At 41.3% G+C, this 26084-nt stretch overlaps 1 protein-coding gene across 2 annotated transcripts in view; it reads right to left on the bottom strand.

Moving 5' to 3' along the window:
* CDH13 (cadherin 13) overlaps positions 1-26084 on the bottom strand; it is a 1174890-nt gene that overhangs the window by 440981 nt on the left and 707825 nt on the right. For both annotated transcript variants that reach the window (XM_007994196.3, XM_007994191.3), the window contains one exon: positions 6775-6919. In XM_007994196.3, the coding sequence (XP_007992387.3) occupies positions 6775-6919 (145 nt within the window). The remainder of the gene's footprint in view (positions 1-6774; positions 6920-26084) is intronic.

The raw sequence follows: 26084 nt of genomic DNA, 5'->3' as shown, positions 1-26084 counted from the left end.
AGCTAGTGAAATGACCACAAAAACCTGTAGATACTGAGTGTCACCTGGAGAAACAAACAAAAATACCCATCAGTATGTTCATATGTGAAAACAAAGACTACTGTATCCTGCTGCATGAACAAGCTTAGCCAAGATACAGACTAAAATCCTCTGATTAGAAGCATCACCTGAATAGGGATTAAAATGTAACGAGGCATATCCACCATCCCATTAATCCCACTTATATAAACATATCCTAAAGAAATTGTCACAAACATGGGAAGAGATGAGCTCTCCTCTGCAGAATTGATGGAACTGTAGAAAAGTGAAAACAACTTAAACCAACAGGAAATTGGTTAAGTAGACGATGGTAGATCCAGACTCTAGCTGTTTAAAACAATGATGTAGCTTGATGTTTACTGAATTACAAAAATGTCCATAGGACACTGAGGAGTGAAGACGGAGATTTACAGAAAAGCACATAGAGCTCCCATTCTGTAAAACTGTGCACCTGCATCTCTCTCTCTAGAGATGCCGGGAGAGAACCCCAGAACTGTGCTCACTAAAATGTCAACTGTGGTTATCTCTGGATGGTGGGATTGGGGAGAGATTGCATTTTCTTCCACTTGAAAAGAGCAGAATTGCTTTATTTTTTTAAAAAATATCTACCTAAGGAAAAAAAATGAAATATCCACATGCCTGATATTCCAAAAACACACAGGATTGGTTGGGGCAGTTGAGAATGGAGGAGCCTACAGCGTGAAAGTCTGAAAATACCAGCAAAAGAAAACTTAACACTCAGTGGGTTGAAAAGCCACATCACAGTTACTGCAACAAGTAAAAAGGTAACCAGAAAAGGGACTTGACTACCAGGCCATACCAACAACCTGAAGACTGTCTGCTGAGCTAGGTGTCAAACATCAACTATCCTAGCCATCTTTATTTAGCTCAAGCTGTTTTGGAAAATAGCAACTTCCGAGCAAAGCTGAGCTCTCAGGATAGCCATTAGTCCCAAAGGCCACTTGATCGGCTGTTTTTTTCTTATGTCTGGAATGGTTGGACGTGTTTAAAAATTAAAGGAACTGTGTCTTGAAAAGGAGCTCAGGTGGATCCTGGAGGAAAAATAAAAGACAAAAACTCCGTACATCATCTCTTCAGAATGGCCTCCTCTCACTACAAGACTAGGTTTGGCCCCTCCCGAGATGAGCATCCTGTACAGCTATGTTGTAGCACTTGCCGCAATTTTCTTTCTTATTTATTCATTGCTGTCCTCCCTCCTCAGCTATGAATATCAGGAGGGAACAAGCAGCACCTGTCAGGTCCAGTGTTGCACATTCAGAGCTTGGAACAGCACCAGCACAGAGTAGACGCTTGATAAGCATAATGGATGGAAAAAAAATAAATAAAGGGACTAAGACAGGAAAGCGAGGGAGGGAAAGTGGCTGGGCTTTCAGAAGTTAGACAATGAGGATGTAACTGCTAATCTCTGCTTGTCTTCAACAGCCTCAAGAAGAAGGATCAGACGTGCCTAAGCAACGTGCTCTTTCAGGACTCAGAACATACACCTCTAGGTAAACGCCACATTGGTCTTTCTCAGTCATGCAGTTTGGGAGCTAATTCTTTCCTTCCATGACCTCTCATCACCTATCTTTCTCAAAGCTGCCCCACCTGTCCAGGGTGGGGGCTGCCATTCTCCCAGCTGCCCTGGCTGCCATTTGGGGTGGCTAAAAGCCAGAGGGAGAACACAACCTACAGCCAGCTCCTGAACTTGTTGGAAGGCCAAGGCCTCAAGAGGACAGGATATTCGAGCTGATGGATCCCAGGTTGTCCTTGTGCACAGCTGGCTGCAAGTGCCTGGAAATTAAAGCCCCCCCTTGGGGACAGCTTTGAACCAGTGTCTCATCACCAGGCTTGGGGGAGAAGACAACCCAGCTACCTGCCCCGCAGCTGAGATAACTCTAATGTGTGTGTTTACTGTCAGTTCCTAGAGCTCCCCTAAAAGGATAAAGCTGCAGTTGCCCACTCTGGGAGCTGGTTTGATAATGCACCTCAAGGGCCGGGCACAGCGACTCATACCTGTAATCCCAGCACTTTGGGAGGCCAAAGTGGGCGGATAACCCAAAGTCAGGAGTTCAAGACCAGCCTGGTCAATGTGGTGAAACCCCATCTCTACTAAAAATACAAAAATTAGCTGGGCATGGTGGCAGGTGTCTGTAATCCCAGCTACTTGGGAGGCTGAGGCAGGAGAATTGCTTGAACCCAGGAGGCAGAGGTTGCAGTGAGTGGAGATCATACCATTGCACTCCAGTCTGGCCAACAAGAGCAAAACTCTGTCTCAAAAATTATAATAATAATGCACCTCAAGTTGTCTGACTTTCTTTTCTATTCCTCACCTTACCTGGTATCTGTCCCTGTACCTCTCAGGTAAACCACAGACCTCAATCTTCATCTCAGAGCCTGCTTCTGCGGGAGCCTGAGATGCCATTCCTCATGGTCAGCCCCTCTCAAAGGTGCCCAGGAAAACACTGGAGGGCAAAACACCCACGAAATGATGCCAACAAGACATGATCGGGTCTTGGAATTAGTACCCTCTAGGAATTTCAAGAGTTCTCACCCTCTACACCCTACTCATGAACACCTACTCATAAACACCATATCTTGGGCATCAGAAAACACCAGACTCACACAGAGATCTGGTTGCCCCCACGGAGCAGTCAGAGTCTTGGCTTGGGCCTCATAAATCAATGCCTGTGACTCTGTGAAAGGAGCAACTCATGATCTGCAAAGTCAAAGACCATTATTTTCTGTTGATCTTCCTTCATCCAGGAATGATTCACCAAAACAATACCCTGGAGTTTAGCGCCGAGCAACTCGAGCAACTGGAATCTGGAATCGTTTCCTGTCTGCACATACAGATAAATATGGGTGACCTTCCTTTGTGATAGAGTGGTGCTGAGGGCATTGAAACACATGGGGACGTGAAAATGATGCGTGGTTTGTTGGAAGATGAATTTGTCTTCACACAACTCATGTGCCTCTTTGCTTTACCTTTGCTAAAGGGTACACTACCAGAATAAAAATAATATTTGCAGTGTTAACAATACAGAGGCATTCCTTATACATTTATTATTCCCTAAGCACTGGGTGAAGCACATTGTCTGACTGAATCCTCACATAATGCTTCTCTAAGGTAGGTACTATTATATTCTATCCCCATTTGCAGAGGCTTCCAGAAGTTTCAGTAACTTGCCTGAGGTCTCACCATGTTAAATAGCTGAGCAGAGCGTCAAACACAGCTCTAGGCTACAATGCTGTGAGCAGGAACAGCCACATAATTTGTGGAGCTCAGTGTAAAATGAAAATGCAGACATCTTGTTCAACGAGTATTAAGAATTTCAAGACGGTGACAGCAGAACATTAAACCAAGCCCCAGGACCTTCTGAGCATGGGACCCTTCTGTTCGCTGGGCTGTGTGAGGCCACAGGGGCTGCGCCCCATGAAGCTGTCTTTGGTTATGTGGGCGCAGAAAAAAGTGACGTGAGTGACGACAAGGGCCGCAACATTTAACCCTATCGAACCCTAGATGTGATTCAATGGGCCTGACTATTTCATCAGAAGAACTAGTCATTTTCTGTCAGGATCTAAATCAGTTCATGTGATAGAACTGCACAAGCTGGGCCTGCAGAGTCTGTGGTGTAAAACATGGAAACAAGAGAGCAGACCCAATGGGTCAGGTAGCTCTTGGGGTTTTTTTCCTAGGTGGAGTCTTCTTTGTCTGTCACCCAGGCTGGAGTGCAGTGGTGCGATCTTGGCTCACTGCAACTTCCACCTCCTGGGTTCAAGTGATTCTCCTGCCTCAGCCTTCCGAGTAGCAGGGATTACAGGCACCCACCACCGCATCCGGCTAATTTTTGTATTTTTAGCAGCAACGGGGTTTCACCATGTTGTCCAGGCTGGTCTCCAACTCCTGACCTCATGATCCACACACCTCTGCCTCCCAAAGTGCTGTGATTACAGGTGTGAGCCACCACACCCGGCTGGCTCTTGGGTTTATTGTAACTCACACAAGGCCGGGGAACAAATGTGGCCTATTGTAGACAGACCTGGACCAGTCTTTTGAGTAGGATGCCAGTGCAGATGTGGCCAGAATTTGTGAGAATTGAGGCACATGTGGCAGCCTCTTACCAGCTAAATAAGCAAAACCATTCACCAAATTTTGAAGCTGGAGACATAGACGCTAATTGTGTGTTTTCCCCACTTTGGCAGCTCCTGGCTGCTGGCACACAGTAAGTGCTTTACTCAGTGTATGATACCAGGTGGCTGTTTTCACCATGAATTCGGTGGGATAGTTGAAAGAGCACATGATCTGAAGGTAGGTTATGCAGGCTGGCTCCCAAGCACTGACTCCCATCTTTTACTTGTGAAAGCATGGAAAAGTCATGGACCTCTTTCCAGAGTCAGCCCCCCACCCCAAACCCCATCCCCACCCCAAACTCCACCCCAAGCCCCACCCCAACCCCCACCCCCATTCCCACCCCAAACCCCACCCCTACCCCCACCACCACCCCCAACCCCAGAGGGTGTCAAATAATTTCTACAACACATGGGATTCTACGAGCCACAGAAGAGCACAGCATAATGGAAATATAAGATGCGATCATTTTTATAGCCAGTTAGGGTTTGTCATTACTTGTAAAGGATTTAAATTGAAGAAGAGGTTGGAAAGAAGATACCGTCTTCTTCCTCAGATCCCCACTGGCCTCATGGATGCTTCAGAGGCCATCTTGCCTGCAACTCTCTTACAGGATGCTAAGTAATCTAAGTGGCTTTTTATTTGAAAGTTTTTTGCAACATTTCCACATTCTGGATCCCAAATCTGACTGATTCTATTTCAGTTCGAGCTCTACAGTCCAACCCAGAGGGTGCTGAAAAAGAAAACAATGAATCCATACAGACACCTGAGTCTTTATGTATTTTTACAGGATAATACCAATCATAAATAGATATTTGAGGTGGTTTATGTTTTGCAGGAGAAGTGTCTGTCCCTAACTGAATAACTCTGTGATTTAAGAAATTCAATGTGCATAAAGAACTCTATCTTCCTTCAAAAAATATTACATGTATATACAGCAATAAAATCTAAAATTCTTTTCTAAACTTTAAGGACAGGCACAGTGGGAGGAAAATTGGACACCATCTAATCATATACACACATAATATACAAAGACATGTGCAAACTCACAGCCATACTGAATGTAAGCACTGTCATTTACATTTAGAACACTTTTCCAGCCCATCTGAATTCTAGTCACTCACTCACAGGGCCCAGGTACCACAGATAGCAACTGGGAATCATTTTTCTGTTCTGCTCAAACTTTGGCCTCTTTAATTGCTTTCTTCATTGGTTCTCCTAATGTGTTCTGCACATCAGCTTGTTTAAGAAGATTTCTGTAAACATCAAATCCAAATTCCAGGGTGTTTCTCACCAGAAGCCATCTCTCCATCAAAAGCAGCTCACAGAGAGGGTCCACATGGACTGTCTGCCCTAAAAAGACGTGACCTCCCTTCACCTGCCCTCTCTCATTCTCTCTAGACCTGTCATTGCTCCTCTGGCTCCAACACTCCCCTCAAACACCCTCTGGCACACACGCAATGCATTTACTCTCATTTCTACATCGTGTATTTAAAGCTGGGAAGGAAAAGGGTCGATCTTGCCCTTGGGGGATCTGAGGCAACGCATAAAGACCCAGCTCCTTGAAGCTGACGGGAGGTTTTAGGCATCTTGCATACAATTATTCACCTGGTTGTCTGGGAAGGTTACCATGGTAACATTTCCAGAGTTTCATGTATCTACATGTCATTGATAGATCCCATCAATTCAGCAAAGGGGGAAAAATAGTAAAGGCAGCTCTCATCTCCTGTCTGGTCTGACGAATCACTATTTTACTTACTTGGGCATAATCTAGGAACAGCAACACGACACTCTTAATATGGTGTTTTTTTTTTTTTTCACTCAAGTGTATTTTAAAGATGAAAATCAAAGTCCAGCTGAAGAGGAATTTTTCTGTTTTATTCTTTCATTTTCTCAAGTCTTATACTCAGGAGTGACTTCAGCTGCTGGCTACGACATACTTTAATTAGTACGTATTGGGTCAAAAAAGGAAGCTCTAAATTCTAAAACCATCCCTGATAGAAAGGATAAACATGGGAAAAGATACCAGGAGCTCTATAGTAACCTTGAGTGACTTCTATAACAGTAGGCACATGCATTTCTGGAGAGAGATATCAAACATCTTCCTTTTGGTCCTCTGACTGAAGACAAAAGCTTTCTTCATGCACATCTTCTAAGGGAAGGGAAAAAGTCCTACCTGTTTTACTAAAATAGTTCTTATTAAAAGGCCACTATGAAAAGAAATAACTGAGGAGTTTGTAACGAGGACCCAATTCTCATCAAAGCCTTGCTATAGCACAAAGTTTAGTCTTGGACCTTGGACCAAAAGGTAAGCTGGATATTTACATGGTGCCCAACATTAGCCATGCCTTGGAGACTTAGATGGCAGTCATCCTTGGCGGATCATCTTCAGAGACAATGAAAGAGCTTTTCACAGCTTGCAATACCTTGGTCAAGCTTTGCACTTTAGCTTTCCAACCTGGCTTCCATGCAGGGAAGTAATAAGTCAATGTTGATACAAGCTGACAAGTTGGAACAGCCATAAGACAGTTCCTAGAATCCACAAAGATCATCGCGTGCCTCTCTCCAAGCCATTATACTAAAGGTAAGTCAATGTGACATACCTGTGGGTGACCCTTCCATGACGTGGCCGATGTAGGGGCCTTCCCGAAAGATTGGTCGGTTGTCATTCTGATCAATCACAATGACTTCCAGGGGCACCGGCCCCTCGAGAGTTTTGCCATTGACATCAGTGGTCTCCACAAATAGCTATTTGAGCAAAGAGATTGGGGGAGAAAGAAGATATTAATTCATTATGAAAACTAAAATAAGGTTCTCTAGAGAAAGTAGGTTATATCAGCAATTTTATGAGCCCTTGGCAATACTGAAACTTTGGTCTCAATGGATAGTCACTGGGACTAGAATAGAAATGAAACATCCCAGAATAAAAGGCAAAGATCAGTTCACTTTAGATCCCCCTTGGGAAATTTACAATTAATTCATCAAATCTGCAAAGAAAGTTGAAACAAAACAAAACAAAAAAACCCAAAACATAAACAGTCATAGCCAGGAAATTATGCTTATATCATTTCTGTTTTCCCAATATCATTATGCTTAAAAAGAATGTTATGCTAATAAAAATAATTGACTAAGCAGTTATGAACCAAGTACATTAACAGGTAACCAAAAGTGTTTATGGCAATCTCTTAGGAGAAAATCAGTCAGTATTTGTAGGGGGCTTTCCTCAGGAAAGCTAGGAACTCAGAATTTGCAGAGGCCTGAATGAGATCTTGGGATTCCTGCCTACCAGGCTCTTTACAGTCTCAGAGGATTTCACAAGACCATGAATCACTTCCACAGGGAACTACTTTCAGATCTCAATGAAGAAGGTAGCATAAAAAAAACCAGCCTTTTTGTTTGTCTTGAAAACAAAGAATTATACCATGGCATTTCCAGTGAATCACAGGGACCTTACATGCACATTTTCTGTGCTTAATTCAATCTTGATTTAACTCAGTGATAAGAGTCATACTTCTTCTTGGATGTAAGTGGTAGTTCCTGCACAGGAGTATTTTGGTCAGAAAAGGGCATCTGCATTTGGAATCCTAGTACAACTCATCCCTATCTGTGTGACTTTGAGCAAGACACTGGATCTCAGTTTTCTCATCTGTAAATGGGGTTTAAAAAACACCCATTATTAGGAATAATAACAAACACTTATCCAGAGCTTCCTTTGGTTCTATACTAAATTATCTCACTTGATTCTCATAATAACCCTTTGGATCCTTTTACAGAGGACAGAATGACAGCAAATAGGAGATAAAAGGTGGAGTCCAGATTTGACCTTGGGAAGTCTGCCTCCAGAGCTCACATTTTTAACCACTATAAACAGTATTTCTAAAGCATTTAATATGGGGTCTGTCATATATCTCAAGAATATTAACTGCTGCTATTGTTGCTACAATTATCAATAGTATTGTCAAAAACGAGCCCAAATTAGAAAAATGAAAGACAAACATTCTTGTTATAAATCAGTACAGTCACATCCCACCTGATGGTATTGTAAACCAGCATAATCCTTTTCAAAAGCATGGCAAAATTCAACAGAAACCATGAAAGACTCATACTTTGTACTAGTTTTATACCACTCCTGATCCTATATAAGTTTGCACTACATATTTGGAACGATTCACTGCATTGTTATTTCTCATAATAAAATCACACTGGTATCCGCCTGAATGTCCAGTAGAAGCGAACTAGTTGAATGAATGTTTGTGTCACAACATGTTACAATACAATAATTTTTAAACTTTACTGATCTACTTAGAATATTAAGTAAAAATACACAAAATAACATGTGCATCATGCATATATGACATACAAATATGAACAGAATTTGAAGGCAGTGAGCAAAACGAAACCAGGTATGTGTGGGTAGATAATTTTTTTCTTTTCTTTTCTTTTTTTTTTTTTTTTAACATTACTTCATCCTTTTACTAGCAAGTTCACACACAGACATACACACTTGATTTCTGGGGCAGATAAAATAATGCAAATAATAAGAAAAAAATAAGTGAACAGAGCCTCCTAATATCTGCACACAAAGGAGATCTCACAGAGAGTGAAATCTTATACTTTTATGGTTTTTTTAAAGCTATTATGAGAATACTGCTAACAAAGGAAATCAATCAAAATAAAGCTTTGGGGCAATTTTATGCAATAACATAGGTCTGGTTTTTCATCTTCCCAAAATAGCCAAGGACCTGACTTTAACTCAACCAAAAAAAAAAAAAAAAAAAAAAAACCCACCGTGCCTAAAGATAACAAACATCTTGGATCTGAATCCTAAAATTCTACATTCTATAAGACTTGGCCAGTATCACAAGTTACAAGTAGGATAGATAATCAGAATTCACATTTGCCAAATATTCAAATATGCTGAAACTGGGAAGGGCAGACAACAGATCCATCTTAACACAATAGAAAGAAAGACAGAAACTAAGGAGACACCATTGATTAGGATGAATGCAAAATGTGGAGCTGAATCTCAGAAAACCAATTTTGCAAACAGACAATCCAATGGTATTTTATGATACAAAACTATTCAGAGTTTGACTCTCAGACTTTTCAAAGGACAATAATATCAACAGAAGCCAAGACCTTTGGAACGCTCTCTAAAAACAGTGAAGCGCTGTTAAGTGGGATTTTCTTAAAGTTAACTTAATACAAATTATTTGAGGACCCACTACATGTCAGCCATCATGCTGAACACCCTGGTATCCAGTGGTTATCAGGAAAGATACCCTAGCATGGAGAGACTGACAATAAACAAGAGAAAAAGATATGAACAAGGTAATTTCAGTCACAGATGAGGCCTTTGAAGGACATGAGATAGGTTTGAGTACGAAAGCTTCACTATCAAATACTGTAGCTGCTAGCGGCATGTGGCTATTGCAATTTACATTTATTAAAATGAAAAAAACTCAGTACTCCAGTCAAACTAGGAAAGTTTTGAGTGCTCAATAGTCACATGTGGGTAGTAGCTACCATATTAGACAACATGGATGTAGAACATTTCCATCACTGGATAGAGTATGATTGAAAAACTGTGTGTGTGGTGGGGGGTGGGGGGAGGGCAGGGGGCACCTATTCGAGATAAATGGTGGAGAAAACCTTATTGCTGAGGGAATGTTTCAGCTGAGGCTTGAATGACAAGAAAGTGGAAAGAGAGAGCCGTACAAAATACACAGAAAATGATTTCTAGACAGCAAGAATAGCAATAGCAGACTCTGAGGTAAGAATGATCTTGGAACTAATTTGAGAGTGGGGAATGGTATAAGATCAAGTCAAAGAATTAGGGCTCTGCTCAACTCCAAATGGAGTAGGTTAAGGCTTACATCCATACAAGATTTTTTGCGTAAAACAATCTAAACCAAGTGAAGAATGAAGACATTTTCTTCCTATGCGTCCCTGGGAAGGCAGAGATGAGAAAGAAGTATATCATGCTTTTTCCCAACAGAGGAAAACATAATAGACTGAATAAAATATATAATAGGAAATGTTTGTGTTTTACGTAGAGGTTCATGTAGTTTTCAAATCATCTTATTAATGATGTGGATGAAAATTAAGCACATGCATATGCATGAGGAAGTTGTTAGTAAATATAGCCTTATCCACCCAATCACATACCGTAACAAAATCTGACATTCCTATGAGTTTTCATCACTGTTCTCATATGAAGGTCAGACCCGCAGTTAGCAAATGCCAAACTTTCTAAAGTCAGGCTCTTAAATTCCAGCGCGTCCTCCAGTATCAGAGAATAAATGTTCAATTACGTTCTTGCCTGCCTTCTTTCTTCCTAATTGAAATACCCAAAGCACACAAATCCTTAGTTTGAAAAGACTGGAACAATGCTTGTTTCCTTTGAATTACATGATAGATTCAAGTGGCTATGTTTGGATTCTAAAAACAAAACAAGCTCATATGCATTCAAAGACAGGCATTCTGATGCTTGTTCTTTATGTTGGAAGTAAGATGCCACTTGGTAGAAACCTACTGTGAGAAAAACAAATAGGTAGCCATGGCAGAAGGCAATGAAATACTTGCTCAAAGGAAATGGAAACCATCCAGCTCCCTCACTGCCTATTTCAAGACCACCCCCTCAGAGAAGAGGATTTCTATTCTTGGATTCAATCGTTAACCTGCATGGGAATAAGAAGGTGTGATATAAACAAAAAAATGTCAGCTGTGGAACCAGATGAGAGGGGCAATCAATAAACGACAGCTAGAAACAGTTGTCCAATATCGCAGGATTTAATAACTAATTCCATAGGAGGTAGCCCGAACTCCGAGCAATGACATGTCTGGCCAATGTCTGTGCTCTGTGTTCTAGTACCTTGCTATTCAAAGGTACTAACAGCATTGACAGCCCCCAGGAGCTGGTTAGAAATGCAGGCTCCTCAGTCCTGAACCTACTTAGGAAACCCGTCCATTTTAACATTGTTTCTAGAGAATTCTGGTGCACATTACTGTTTGGGTGACATTGTACTGAGACACAGGGTTTGGAGATGGAAATCCAACGGTCTTGTGAAATTTGGGAACTCTATTCCCAAGTTCAGCTATAGGAAAATAAATAAGCTCCAAACAAGAGGCTGAGTCTTGCCACCTGCTAGGAATTTCACTGTGTGGCTGTTGGACTCATTCATCACCCCCAAGTACACAGGCCAGGAAGATAGATGTTGTCTGTAGGTCTATCTGGAGAAGCATGCACACACGTGTGTGCGCACACACACATACACACACTCAGAGGCAGGCAGACATATATATACATGCCACAGACACAGCACACACGTACCACAGACACAGTACACACATACAAATATACACATACACATACATTTCCCATAAACATCAATTTTTTCCAATCTCCTTCTAATCTTCAACTGTGCATGCTGAATGCTTAAAAATCCTATTTTGTCTGATCACTTTTTGAGAAGCTGTCAAATACAAAACAGGTAGAAGGGAATTGGTTACTAATTGAAAATTGAAACACTGCAGAAAACCAAGTAAAATGGGGAGGTCCCAGAGATGGGAAAGCTCACAGAGGATGGTAATGAGTGTTGGGGGGCCCTGCATTTCCTTAGCCATGGTGTGATTTTTGGCCCACCACAGAATTGTTTTCCTCCACTGAGATGAAATATCCCAGTGGGGAGCAACTCATTCAGCTTTATCATTAGGGGACCTGTGGGGAAAAAGTCAGATTCTTTAGGAATTTATGTTTAAACCAGCACTTTGAGAGATTCTGGTGCTAGTGGTTTCCTGCCCACACTTAAGAAAGCTTGGCTGATCATGGGAGGGAGATCCAGATGCTACTAGCACTGGTGGGAGAGGTGGAGGGGAGAATTGATGGAGGTGGGGGACATCTGTGAAAGCCTGAGTGGAGGGCTTTAAGGAGCTGTGGAAAGAGCACTGGACCCGGATTCAGGAGACCTGATATTGAATCTTGCTGACACACCCGATCCAGGCTCTGAGCAGGCCATGCACCTTTCCATATCCTGGTTTTTGTGTTATTAATAAGAGCCTACCATGGCGACATTGTAGTATCTTGGTGCAGATTAAGTAAAATAACACACGAAAGTGTCTGATACAAAGCTGGTACCGAGTCTGAACCCAAATATTACTCCCCAGTTTGTAGAGGCTGAGCTTTATCCTTTCCTGGAGAGGGCAAAACTATTTTACATTTATAATAACTTAATTAAAATATTATTGACATTACTGGTGGCAAGAATTTTTGAGCAACCAGAAAGTATGATAAATATAGTTGCATATTTATCATTTTGCCCTAAATATTGTCCAGAGGATGGCTCCTTTCCCAGGGATCAAGGAAGAAGAAACTCACAAGTCCTTCTTTTCCTCAAATGAAACCTTTTCTTCTATCCCCAGCCACTCCATCAACACATCCTGCCCACATCATTGTTTCTCTTCCTGAATGTCCCCTCTTCTCTCCATCCCCCTCAACACTCGCTGAGATTAGATGCTGTCACTTCTCACCAGGGCCACTGTGCAAGGCACCCTGTGGGTCTTCCTGCCCAGCCATGACTGCCTGCCACAGTCTGTTTTCTACAGGGCTTCCAGGGTGTCTTTGTCAATTTTTATTTGTTTATGTCACCCTATATTGGATACCTTGCAATGGTTTCTCATCACTCTTAGGAAAAACAGCAAATGCCTTTACTTGGACAAGTCTTTCTATAATCTGGCTCCAGCCCACTTCCATCAAACTCATTTCATGTTACAAGGAATCCCTCCTGTTCCTTATTATCCAGTTACACTCATCTTTTTTTAGTTCTTCCAACTCATCACATTCTTTCCCGCAGGTATTTTTACATACAACCCTCCTACCAAGTATGGGTTTCCTACCTACGCTTCCTTGCTGCCGCCGCTATTCATCCTTCAGATCTCGGCCCAAATATCAAGAAGATCCTCCCTGACTCCTCCAGAACAGCTAGAGTGTCCCTGGCTTACATTCCCATGGCATCAGCCTCCTTCCTTTGTAACACTTCCTGTATGTTATTACCTATTGGTGTGATAATTCAATTTACATCTATCTCTCTGTCTGGCCCCATGAGGACAGGAGCTTATTAGCAAATCCCGAAGCCTGGACCCAAGGCCTATGTCAGGCCTCTGAGCCGAAGCGAAGCCATCATATCCCCTGTGACCTGCACGTACACATCCAGATGGCCGGTTCCTGCCTTAACTGATGACATTACCTTGTGAAATTCCTTTTCCTGGCTCATCCTGGCTCAAAAGCTCCCCCACTGAGCACCCTGTGACCCCCCACCACTGCCTGCCAGAGAACAACCCCCTTTGACTGTAATTTTCCTTTACCTACCCAAATCCTGTAAAACGGCCCCGCCCCTATCTCCCTTTGCTGACTCTCTTTTCGCACTCAGCCCACCTGCACCCAGGTGATTAAAAAGCTTTATTGCTCACACAAAGCCTGTCTGGTTGTCTCTTCACATGGACGCGAGTGACGGCCTCGTGCAAGACAGGCAGCTGATATGATATTGATTGCAGAGAACCCTCTTTGGAAGAGGCAATACCTCTTTAAGAGACTGGAATCCAAAGTTTTGGCCTGAGCTCTGGCCATCTGTCCTTTCTCTCCATCTCTGGCATATCAGAGCTGACAGTTGGTCTGACTCCATGGACTGTAGGCTGGTGGACTCTGTAGTCTTAATTGACGAACAAGATTCCCAGTGGTAAACAATATCAGAGTACATTAAACTGATTACTTGGTTGTTTAAAAAAGAAGAGGACTAACATTGATTTGGTGTCCAGTACAGGTCTGGCCTTTCTTGCATTGTCTCATTTGGCTTAAAACAATCTGAAGAAATACTCATCACAGCAAAGAAATTTAAGTACCTGGTCCATGGTGCCGAAGCTGATTTGTCATCAGCCTGAATTCAAACTTAGGTCCGACTGTAACATTCACATTCCCCTCACTGTGCTCACACTTGCTGAATGTTTTTGCATGGACTCCCTTTTTTTTATTATTATTATTATCTTTACTAAGCTATTTACTTAGCAGCTTTGCTTTACATTGATTGCTGTTTTTTACTCTTGCCTCATCTGTGGCAAAATCATGCATGAATTGAGGAGCTTAATGAGTTTCTCATATATTTTTATTAATACACATGAAGCTACACATTTAACCACACAATGAGCCACTGTATATTATGTAGCACCCTGCCACAAACTAAAGGCTGGGAAATTTTATAGTATCAGCCCAGCTCCCACAGAGTTCCTTCCGGGACGCTACATACTTTCTGAAAAGCAAAAAACAAACAAACAAACAACAAAAAAAGTGTGCTTATCAATTTAATTCTCAAATGACAACAATGAATAATATGGCGAGGGAGACAGAGGATGCAAATCACCTCGAATTTGTTTAAAGCAAAAATACTTTCTCCAAGGGTGGAGACACTAAGACACTGCCTGAATATCTGCTCTCCTTCAAGGGGGCGTGGTAGATGGGTACTAGGTTGTTACCCCTGATCTTCTGAGTCCTGAGAATGGGAGGAAAAAAGGGACTCGACTCTTGAAATGGAGGAGGAGGTAAGGAAAAACCACAGGAACCAGAAGGGAAGCTAAGCTGGAGAACCGTTTTAGCCTTGAATTTAGGGTCCTGTTATCCACCCTTCCTGGCATCCCAGCACCTGGGTTTCTCTATTCTCTGTCCATACCACTGGGGGTTGGGTGGGGAGGTATCCACTAAGAATGTGAACCATCAAGTCACAGTATTTTGCAATGACTCTTCAAGCCAATTAATTCACCATTATAATAGGTACTGGCTGTACATAAAATGCTTTGAAAAGAATCCCTTAAAAAATGCAAGAACATAATGAACCAAATTACAAAGCATGTGTGGCCTTCAGCTTCGTGGTGAAGTATTAACATCTTGCCCTTCGTTTGAGTCATCTTCTCATCTTCCGCCATGAAAGACACAATTGAGTCCGACAAGATTTGACACTGAGATCTTACCCAAAAGGATGTACTGATGAAAAACAAAATGTGCTACAAGGTTTTTTGGGTGAAGGCCAAAATGCAGAAGCTGGCTCTTAAAAGTCAAAATTTTTTGTAATATGAGATGACGCAAGCAACACATGCAAAATCTAGATCAGCGCAATCAGAAACAAAGCATGACACACACAGTCCATGGTCTTGTGACTCATTCTGAAGGGAAATGATTTGGAAAACACTTTGATGACTTCTTTAACTCTGATGATTCTTCTTTGGGCAAAATATGCTAATAAAGCAAAAAACACACACACACACACACACACACACAGCTTTTGTGAGATGATATGGTTCAATATTCGATCAGTGGATTGTGTGTGCACAGGATTTTCAGTTTTAAGTTTTCAAATCACACAGAATCAAGAACACACAGTAGCTACATCTCTAACACAATGTGACTCACTTTCTGTTTTGCAGACAGGCAAGATATCTCTCACCCGAATGAGTATTTTCCCTCCAAGTTACCTCTCTGGGGCACTAAAACGGTTTTCAGCATAGATGCTGCCACTGCCATTATCTCTGGACTACCTCATCAGAAACTTCTATTGGAACCCGTTTATAAGTCACAAACAAAAAGGAATCTCATTCCTTTCATTCCAAATATCTTTTCTTTTCTTTTTTTGAGATGGAGTCTCGCTCTGTCGCCCAGGGTGGAGTACAGCGGCGCGATCTTGGCTCACTACAACCTCTGCCTCCCAGATTCAAGCGATTCTCCTGTCTCAGCCGCCTGAGTAGCTGTGATTACAGGCATGTACCACTACCCCTGGCAAATTTTTGTATTTTTAGCAAAGATGGGGTTTCACCATATTGGTCAGGCTGGTCTCAAACTCCTGACCTCAGGTGATCCACCCGCCTCAGGCTCCCAAAGTGCTGAGATTACAGGCGTGAGCCACCATGCCCGGCCCAAATATCTTGTAACAGAATATAGCTGTAATGCTAGAAATGTAAAATGATCATTGGAAGCTCACTGCATGCAAGCAGAGATGTACAAGGCTTAACACTGCCATCTCTCCAGCTAAACATGACTTTAAGTTCAGACACAGGAACTGTGTGTGTTTGACTCACACAAAACCTTGAAATGCACGTGAAAAATAACATGCCAGCATTTGCCCCCAGATGAAGTAAAGATAAGAGCCAATGATTGTTAAGGATGCAGTGACACAAACACAAGGATCACTGTAGTGGAATCTCAACTTGATACAATCTTCCTGGAAGGCAGTTTGAAAGTATGTCTCAAGAACCTCAGAGATGTTCAAAGCTTAAAAAAAAATCTACAGAGATTCCTATGTGGAATCTCTATGTGGAAATAAGCCCACATAGATTTTTGTATCAGTATGCTATATTGTTTATTTATAACAGATGATCTCGAAAGGTTGAGCATGGTTGGAAGATTTTTTAAGTGATACTTTCCACCGTGGATACAATGTTTGTTGTGATAAGAAAGGAAATGATAAAACTAATCCTAACCCATTTTATTAATGTGACACTTACATTGCCCTTACTTTTTCCACCTGAGTCCTTATATATTAATATATTATCAATTCATGTACAGACTTGGTAGGCAGATTTAGATGAGAATATACTCATGGTCCAATTAGATCATCACGATGTGTGGTTAAGAATACTCTTTCTAGGTATCCTTTCTATAATTTAGTGCCTTAAACAAAGATATATTGATAAATCTTTTCATTATGTTTCAGTCTACAATTTTCATACTCTCTCCACCTTCCAAATCAAGGCTGCCAATGGAATTAAGGCTGGTGATCTGCCAGCTTTAAAATAGAGATTGGGCCAGGTGTGGTGGCTTATGCCTGTAATCCCAGCACTTTGGGAGGCTAAGGCAGGAGGACTGATTGAACCCAGGAGTTTGAGACTAGCCTGAGCAACATGGGGAGACTGCTATCTCTGCAATTTTTTTTTTTTTTTTTAACTAGCCAGGAGTGGCAGTGCATGCATGCCTGTAGTCCCAGCTACTCAGGAGGCTGAGGTAAGAGAATCACTTAGGCCTGGAAGGTTGAAGCTGCAGTGAGCTGTGACTGTACCACTGCACTCTAGCCTAGGTGACTGTAAAGGTAAACTGAGGCTGGAGCCGAACCAGGAACAAAGACACAAGGCAAATGGCAGTGAGAATAGCCTTTATTAAGACTCGTGGGCGAGGTTCCTCGGTCCAAAGGTGCGGGCTGAGGAAGTCGCACTGAGGTAGGAGGGTAGGGGCTTTTAATAGCCCGAGAGGTAGGGAAGCTGGTTGTGCAAACAGGGCCTGGGGGGTCTTGAAACTACTAGGGCAGGAATTCAGTAAGGGTCATAAGGAAGGGGTCTTTGGAAACTGTTAACTGAAACTGCTACTTACGAACTTGTGGAATGCAGGTGAGCTGCAGGTCACGGGGGAGTGTGGTTGCCCAGCCGGAACTCTGATGCATGTAAGTCTGTGGGTGTGTACAAGGGTGAAGGGAGTCTTTAACAAAAGGCCTGCTACGCCAGGTAACACCGCCATGTTAGGTCTAGATTCCTGCCTAACAGTGACAGAGGGAGATCCTGCGTTGAGAAGAGAGGGAGAGAAGGGGGGAGAGAGAGTAAGAGCGGAGGGGAGGGGAGGGGAGGGGGAGAGAGAGAGGGAGAGAGAGGGGGAGAGAGAGAGAGAGAGAGGGAGAGAGACAGACAGATAGATAGTAGCCTGAATTATATGACATCTGGCTGGGCCTGATGGAATCACAAGTCCTTAAGAGGGAGGAAGAAGCGAAGGTCAGAGTGATGGGATATGAGAAGGACGTGACCAGCTGTTGCTGGCTTTGAGGATGAAGAAAGGTACCATGAGGCAAGGAATGTGGGTGGCTTTTAGAAGCTAGAAAAGACAACGAAATGGATGTTCCCCTAGAGCTTCCAGGAGTGAAGGCAGCCCTGCGGACACCTTGATTTTAGCCCTGACACATGTTGGATTCTCGGCTTACAGAACTGCAGGATAAGTTGTGTATTGTTTTGAGTCACTGTGTGGTAATTTATTCAGCAACCATAGGATATTAATATAGTGGTCACATAATTTATTGTCCAAACCAGAATCTTCTTAGAATAAAAGTAGGTACCATTAACAATGAAGCCAAAACAACAGGTGCAAACCAAAGCTGTCCTGGGTAAACTGGCTCATGTGGTCATGCTCTCTTACTAAGAAACTTTAGCTTTCCAGGTTTTAGTTTGTACCATTGCAACATATGGTATTTAGAATACCATTCTCGGTTTTATTGTTAAAGAAATAAAAAGATAAATGAGCATATGCACACACAAATTCCCAGCATGTAGAAATACTAAACAAAGCTTTGTTAGACCTTAGGGGGAGTATGGTGACCTTGGCATGCCATCTTCCTGGCAACATCACTGCCAGCCAGGGTCATACCACAGGTTAAGGTTTCAAAGTCAGTCCAACGAGCAACACCGTGGTAATCTCCCAGAAGAGCACGGGGAGGCTGGGCAATCTGAGAGAGCTGCCCAGTCATCCCCACAGGACACCCCCGCTACGTAGGGAAACCATGCGTTCCCAGTAGATCTTTACGTAGAAATCTGCAAATGTGGATGCAGTATCCTAGATTTAATTCCGATTGGTCAGCCATTACCCCTTTGAAGTTGCTTTTCTGCTACGTAATCCAGGTTTCTCTTTGACACCAATAACTTTCATTTCAAGTTATTTTTCTCAGCTTTATTTCACTTATTCAAGTTAAATGTCATTATAGACCAACTCCTAGAGAGTTCCCAGGGAAAGGACATTTTAGGTCCTTTGTAACATTCCTCCACCTTCATTTATACAGCTCTGTGAGTAATCCCCCCCTTGACAGACTGGATGTCGTGCTTATATCTCCTTCTAAAAACGATCAAAGTGGGGATAAAAGTTTCCTACTTGTTAGGTTATTAATTAAAGATCTTGATACTGTTATCAAATGTTCTTTGAAAATCTTGCTCTGCTTAGAGCTACAGTATTTCCTTTGTGAATTTGAAATTTTACTTAAAAATTTTTTTTTTCATCAGACATAATGAAAACATTTTTTCTTATGTGTATGCATGCTCACAATCACACTAGACTTTGAGGGCATTCTTAAACATTTAACTTTTGAAGTAACTTTAATTATGTGGAAGAAATCTATGCAGATATTAAAAATAATTTTTATGTAAGCTGCTTGAGTAAAGTCCTAGTGAACATCCTCTGCCTCAAGAGGTGACACAGGCTGAAAATTTTAATTGGTTCAAGTAGAATTTATATAACTCATGGATGATGGAATTACGCCAGATCTATTAAGGATATGTACAAGGGTTAAGGGGATTTTTGTGCAAAGATGAGAAATGAAATACTTTAGAAAACAAAGTCAGCAGAGAAAAATTACTGGGGATTGTATTTTTACATGACCTTTTTCCTTTCCTAATGTGAAATTTAGAGGAATAGAAATAGATGCAATACCTTTTTTTTTAAACTATAGTTTTAAAGTCATTTTGTTAAATAAGTGCTAAAATGTGTTTTATCAAACATGATGTTCTTTAAAAAATTAGGGTTGATACATACAAATTTCAAGTATAGTCTAATGAATTCCAGATGGATTAAAGTAGTAGGAGGAATAAAATCATTGAATATTTATGTAATAGAGAGGGGAAGGTCTTTCTAAGCCAGCATTACAGCCCTAATTTGTTGTGTGAATTATTGACAGATTACACTACTGAAACGCAGGTTTTACAACAACTAAAATATATGAAAATAAACAGAAAACTGTGAAAAATATTTGCATCACATACAACAGAGGCTATTATCTGGAGTATACAAAGAGTTGGCTAAAATCAGTTGGGAAAGAATAGCAATTAGCAAAAGAAGAAAACAAAAAAAGCAAAAAAAAATTAAAATGAAATAATTTATAAAGTTGTTATAGTATTTAGAAAAAATTCATAGTGTTTGACAGACTTACGAGGAAATAAATTCTCATATACTATCAATTACATTAAAAAATCTTTCCGAAACACAATTTGTTAATACCCATCACAAACTTTGAAAATTTCACTTGTAGAAATTTTGCCTGATGTGTGCGTGTGTATGTGTGTGTGTGTCCACGTGTGTAGCAACATGTATACTCACTGCAATATTGCTTAAAAATAGAAAAAGCTACAATCAACACAATGTTATAATAGATTGATGAAATAAACTATGGTATCTGCAGAAAGTAGAACACTGCATTGCAGACGCACTTTAGAGAATGTAAAAATACATTAACAGTATAGTACACATGTTATGAAGTACAAATTCTGACTAAAAATAATGTATACATATTACAATTTTTGAAAAATAAAGGCATTCCACTATTAAGATTATGCTAAAATATTAACAGTGTTTTTATTGAAGTGATTTTTCTTTGCTATACTTCCTAGATTTTTCTAGGCATGTGTTAATTTCAAAGTTAAAAAAAGAAATCAAAGTTTATTTTAAGATTGTAACTTGTTAGGCAGTGAGTACAAATTGACTACAGTGTATTACAAATGGGGAACTATGGGTAGCTGTTAAACTCTAAGACATGCAACATCTCTCAGCATTGATGATTAATGAGAAAGAAACAAACATTAAGTATATATAGGACATCATCGGTATTAGAGTAGCATACAGAGTGTGGCTGGCTTTTCTAGACTTTACAGTTCTATAGTTTTGGGATTTTAAAAAGAGTCTCAATGCACCTGACAGAACTTGGTATCCTCAGCTTTATTTTCGGAACCGTCGCTGTTATCACTGTCTGCTTCTTCCCTGAAGCTTCACTTTTAATCTCACACATAAATTCTGAGAACTAGAAAACAGCTGAGATTCCAAATGTGGGTTTTAGATTCAGGGAGACTGGACTTTACGTCCCAAGTCCATTCCTTACCAGCTCTGTGATGGTTTAAGGTACTCAGTTACCTTCTCAGAATCTCAATTTCCTCATCTTTAAGACGGAAGAACAGGAACCATCTCACAGAAAATAAATATTTGTAAAGCATTTAGCAAGACACCTGCCACATAGCAACCATTAAATAAATACTATCCATCAGTATCCTTAAATTTTGCATAAAGAAAGAGAAACATCCCATCGTGTTATGTTCCTGATAAGGGTTTACAGTCTCAAGCATCTAAGAAGTGGCTTTTACATGTTGCTGATGCTGCCTGCAGGAATCGGAAACTCATTCAGAATTAAGAGGAAGCACAGAGCACATGGGGCCAAGTCGTCTGTTCCAACCTCCACATGAGGAGTGGATTGGGCTGAGGTGATGGACCCCATGCCACCCCATTCCCAGGACCAGTGCAATCTGAGGAAGGTGGTCAGTGCCAGCTCCAGGCCCACATTCTGTGGATTCAGCACTGAGCTGGACTGTTTTTCTGACTCTCATTTCCCTATATGTGCTACACTGGTCCTACTGTCTGGGGTTGGGGCTGCCATGTCCCTTGGGACCCAGAGTTCACTTAGCTCTTTGGGGGTGGCCTCAATCCCTGCTCCAGTTTCTCCTTTGGAATAATGCCAAGAATTCTTTGCCCTTCCAGATGGGTCCCCTCTTGCAGTGACACACTCTGACCTCAAGGGCAACCTTTCTGGTTTGAGATCATTTTTTATTCACATGCAGTTGTAAGAAACAATACAGAGAGAAGCTAGGTGCTCTTTTTCTAGTTTCCCCAGTGGAAACATCTTACAAAACTACAGGACAGAATCACAAGCAGGATATTGGCATTTATACAATTCTGGTATCTAGATTTCCTCAGTTGTACTTGCACTTGTGTGTGTGCACGTGTGTGTATGTGTTTGTGTGTATTTAGTTATATGTAATTTTATTACATGTACAGCTTCTTATATCCACCACCACAGTGAAGATACAAAACAATTCCTTTTCTACAAGAATCTCTTGTATTTGAGGGCAATGCTTTTAAATCTTTAATTTGTATCCCATTTCTGGATATACACCCAAAAGATTTGAAAGCAGGGTCTTAAAGATATATTTGCACATCCATGTCCACAGCAGTACTATTCACAATGGTTAAAAGGTAGAAACAACCCAAATGTGCATCAACAGATGAATGGATAATCAAAATGTGGTATATACATTCAATAGAAACACTCTTCAGTCTTTAAAACAGGAAATTTGGATACATGCTACAACAGAAATGGACCTTGACGACATTATATTAACTGAAACAAAGCCAGTCACAAAAAGACAAATACTGTATGATTCCACTTATATGAGGTCTCTAAAGTAATCAAATTCCCAGAAATAGAAAGGAGAATGGTGGTTCTCAAGGAGACAGAAAGAGGGGAAAAGGGAGCTATAGGGTTTCAGATGAGCAAGATGAAAAGGTTCTGGAGATCTGTTTCACAACAGCATGAAAAAAACGTAACACTACTGAACTATACACTTAAAATGATGAAGATGATCAATTTTATGTCTTTTTAATCACAATCAAAACCCTTTAATTTGATGCCTGTAATCCCAGCACTTTGAGAGGTCAAGGTGGCCAGATAACCTGAGGTCAGGAGTTCGAGATCAGCTGGCCAACATGGCAAAACTCCATCTCTACTAAAAAAAAAATTACAAAAATTAGCTATGTGTGTTGGCATGCACCTGTAGTCCCAGCTACTCATGAGGCTGAGGCGGGAGAATCACTTGAACCTGGGAGGCGGAGGCTGCAGTGAGCTGAGATTGTGCCACTGCACTCCAGCCTGGGCAACAGAGCCAGACTGTCTCAAAAACAAAACAAAACAAAACAAAAAAAGAAACCCTTTAATTTGCATGGGATTCATCTGAAAACTACAAGAACGCAGATTTCTGAAACTCAACGACAAGGGTTTAGTAGGTTCTCCGGCAGCTGTGATTTAAGTCATCCCACATAATTCTGATGCAGTGGCCCACAGATTTGTGCTTTGGGGAAGCTCAAGGTGCATCATTTTATTACCGAATGGAAGGTGCTAATGCTCAGAAGAGACTCTCCCTGGTTAGGGAAATTTGACTACCTAGGCATAGGTTTGACAAACTTGCTTACTGTGAACAAGATCTTCATGGAAATGAGCAGCACAAATAATCAGAACCACCTTCCTTTCATCCCTGCTAGTGTGGATCTCCATTTCCCCCTTGGATCAGGCACATTTTTTTTTTCTTAAGCATTTCAAACTAAGATACTGTCTTTGTGAGAGAGGAATCAAAATTAGCTACTAGGTGAATGTTGGTACAACGCCTGAGTCAAAGAAGCCTAAAGCCTGCTAACAGGATGCGCAATGCTCCTTGTACACATCCATTCCATCAGCTGCTTCCATCAGCTGTATCTTCAAACTACCATCTGAATCTGACCATCTCTCACTATCTGCTGGTTACCTTCTCTGCCAAGCCACCGTCTCTTACCCACGTTGATAAATTGTTTCTGAGTTGCTCTTTCTGCTCTTGTCCCCACACTCTATTCACCACCCAGATTTCCACACGATCTTTGAATATGTACATTAGGCCTTTCAGTCTTCTGCTTTCCGATCAGCCTACGTCAATTGTCTTCTGAGTTCTCACTGTGGCAAGGTCCTGACATGAACCTTGGATATAACTTTGATCATTTCACTCTCCCCAGAGTCAATCTAGTTCAACCATATATTCCTTCTTGGTGTTCTGCAAGATGGCCAAGTTAATTTTTATTTCTCTCTGAAGCTTCACTTGTAATCTCACTCATAAATTCTGAGAACTAGAAAACAGCTGAGATTCCAAGCGTGGACTCATATTTCTTGTATAAATCCCTCTGCCATTCTTACAACCCTAGCTCAACATCTTTTCTTTCAGTTGTGCACAAAAGAGGTCTTAATGTTTTGTTTTGTTTTTGACATGAAGTCTCACACTGTCACCCAGGCTGGAGTGCAGTGGCGCGATCTTGGCTCACTGTAAGCTCTGCCTTCCGGGTTCATGTCATTCTCCTGCCTCAGCCTCCTGAGTAGCTGGGACTATAGGCACGTGCCACCATGCCCAGGTAATTTTTTTTGTATTTTTAGTACAGACGGTGTTTCACCATGTTAGCCAGGATGGTATCGATATCCTGACCTCATGATCCGCCCTCTTCGGCCTCCCAAAGTGCTGGGATTACAGGCGTGAGCCTCTGCTACTGCGCCCAACCAAGAGGTCTTAATTTTTATTTCGGGGTCTTTGTAGACACTGTTTCCTCACCTATAAGACTTTTAGTTTCCAAAGAGTTTTCATAGCTTGCTCCCTCATTTCATTCAATTCTGTCCTCAAAACAGAAACCTTTCTTGACTTCTTGATCAAAAACAGTAACTCCTTCTCATTGCCCATCCTTAAACCCAACGGTGTTTTCATGGTTCTTATTGCTACAGGCCTACTGAACAGTCATTTTTTGGTCTGTAATGCCTACTAGAATGTAAGCTCTCAAAGACTAGGAATTTGTCTGTTTTGTTTCCACAGCACAATAGAACAAGTGCCTTTCAGATAGTACATTTTCAATAAATGTAACAAATGAACAATGAATTAGCTAAGGGCTTTGAGTTTATAAAGAAGTCCTTTTTTTCTGGAGGACAGATCAATAGACAAGAAAGAAATGACACTTGTCTTTTGAGAATTCCCTGAGGGTGTACGAACCCAGCCAAAAGACAATGCATTAAAGATTCAGCAAAGGCCTGTCTGCCTGTTTCAAAGGAAGAAACCAAGCTCAGTGAAGTTATTGTAACTCTCAAAAGTGTGCAAAAATATTTCCATTGTTTGACAGTGAATGATAGCATACGATTTTGTCCTGACACACATATTACTAATAAGCATATTTAAATGAAGGAAAATAAAGCAAGTAGAACTTAATACAAATTCTAGCTCACCAAAGTGATTCCATCTGTCCCTGCCTTTATAAATGACACAATACAAGTCATAGAAATAGACTCATATTTCTTACACAAATCCCTCTACCATTCTTACAACCCTAGCTCAACAGCTTTTCTTTCACTGGTGCACAAAAGAGGTCTTAAGCAGCCAGACAAGACTGTGGCCTGATGAGATGCATTCTGTTAGTTTCTTCTGGACTTAACACACATTGCACCATTTTCTCTCCTTTGGCTACATGCCCCTACTGCAGACTGATGCACAGGTTTTGGGCTTAGGAGTACAGACAGAGCACATAACAATCAGCCTGCATTTGGCTTTGTTATAGGACCTCTAGACTCTCCTGGCACAGTGTCATCCAGCTTTCTTAAGTGTCCTGGCCAGCTCAGAATTAAAGTGTCTTAGTGACTTGTTCCTTTGCTCATAACATCCCTTCTGTACGTTTCTGGGCTATGCAGAGAGAAAGTGTAAATATAGTCCTACCCACCACCTAGGTTGTGCAGCAAAAGGCACAGCAAGCATGCTACTACCAGGCAAAGTGTAAGTTCTCACTGATAATTTATGAGACATTTCTCTTCTCTTCTGAATTTTGTTAGGTTGAACCATATAGTCCTGCCATTTTTGTAGGTCACATATAAACAAATATTGGTACTCCCATAGAGTTCAGAGGAATATTCTCATTCAAAAGTTTTAAAAACACCAAAACCCACCATGTGGTGGTGTCCATGGTACTGAATCATTACTGCAAGGACAATGTTGTTTCTCCAAACCTTGAAATACTAATGATTTATGCTACCTTTCATAGAATCTGTCCCAGGTAAGAGAGAAGCTAGTGATGGGATAGAAAGAGTAAGGGTATGGTGCATGTTGGCAGAGGCATTGCTGCTAAGAAATTTCCAGGAAGAATAAAGTAATTTGTTGTTGTCTGGTGAAAAGTTCTGGTTAAAAAGAGGAAAAAATCTCATGTTCTGGAAAGACGAATAAAAGACCAAGACCCCGAACACTGACACTGGGCTTATCCCCCATACTG

Source organism: Chlorocebus sabaeus, chromosome 5, assembly GCF_047675955.1.
Source record: "Chlorocebus sabaeus isolate Y175 chromosome 5, mChlSab1.0.hap1, whole genome shotgun sequence".
Classification (NCBI taxonomy): domain Eukaryota; kingdom Metazoa; phylum Chordata; class Mammalia; order Primates; family Cercopithecidae; genus Chlorocebus; species Chlorocebus sabaeus.
The sequence above is the reverse complement of the archived record's forward strand: the minus strand, read 5'-3'. Positions and strand labels throughout refer to the sequence as shown.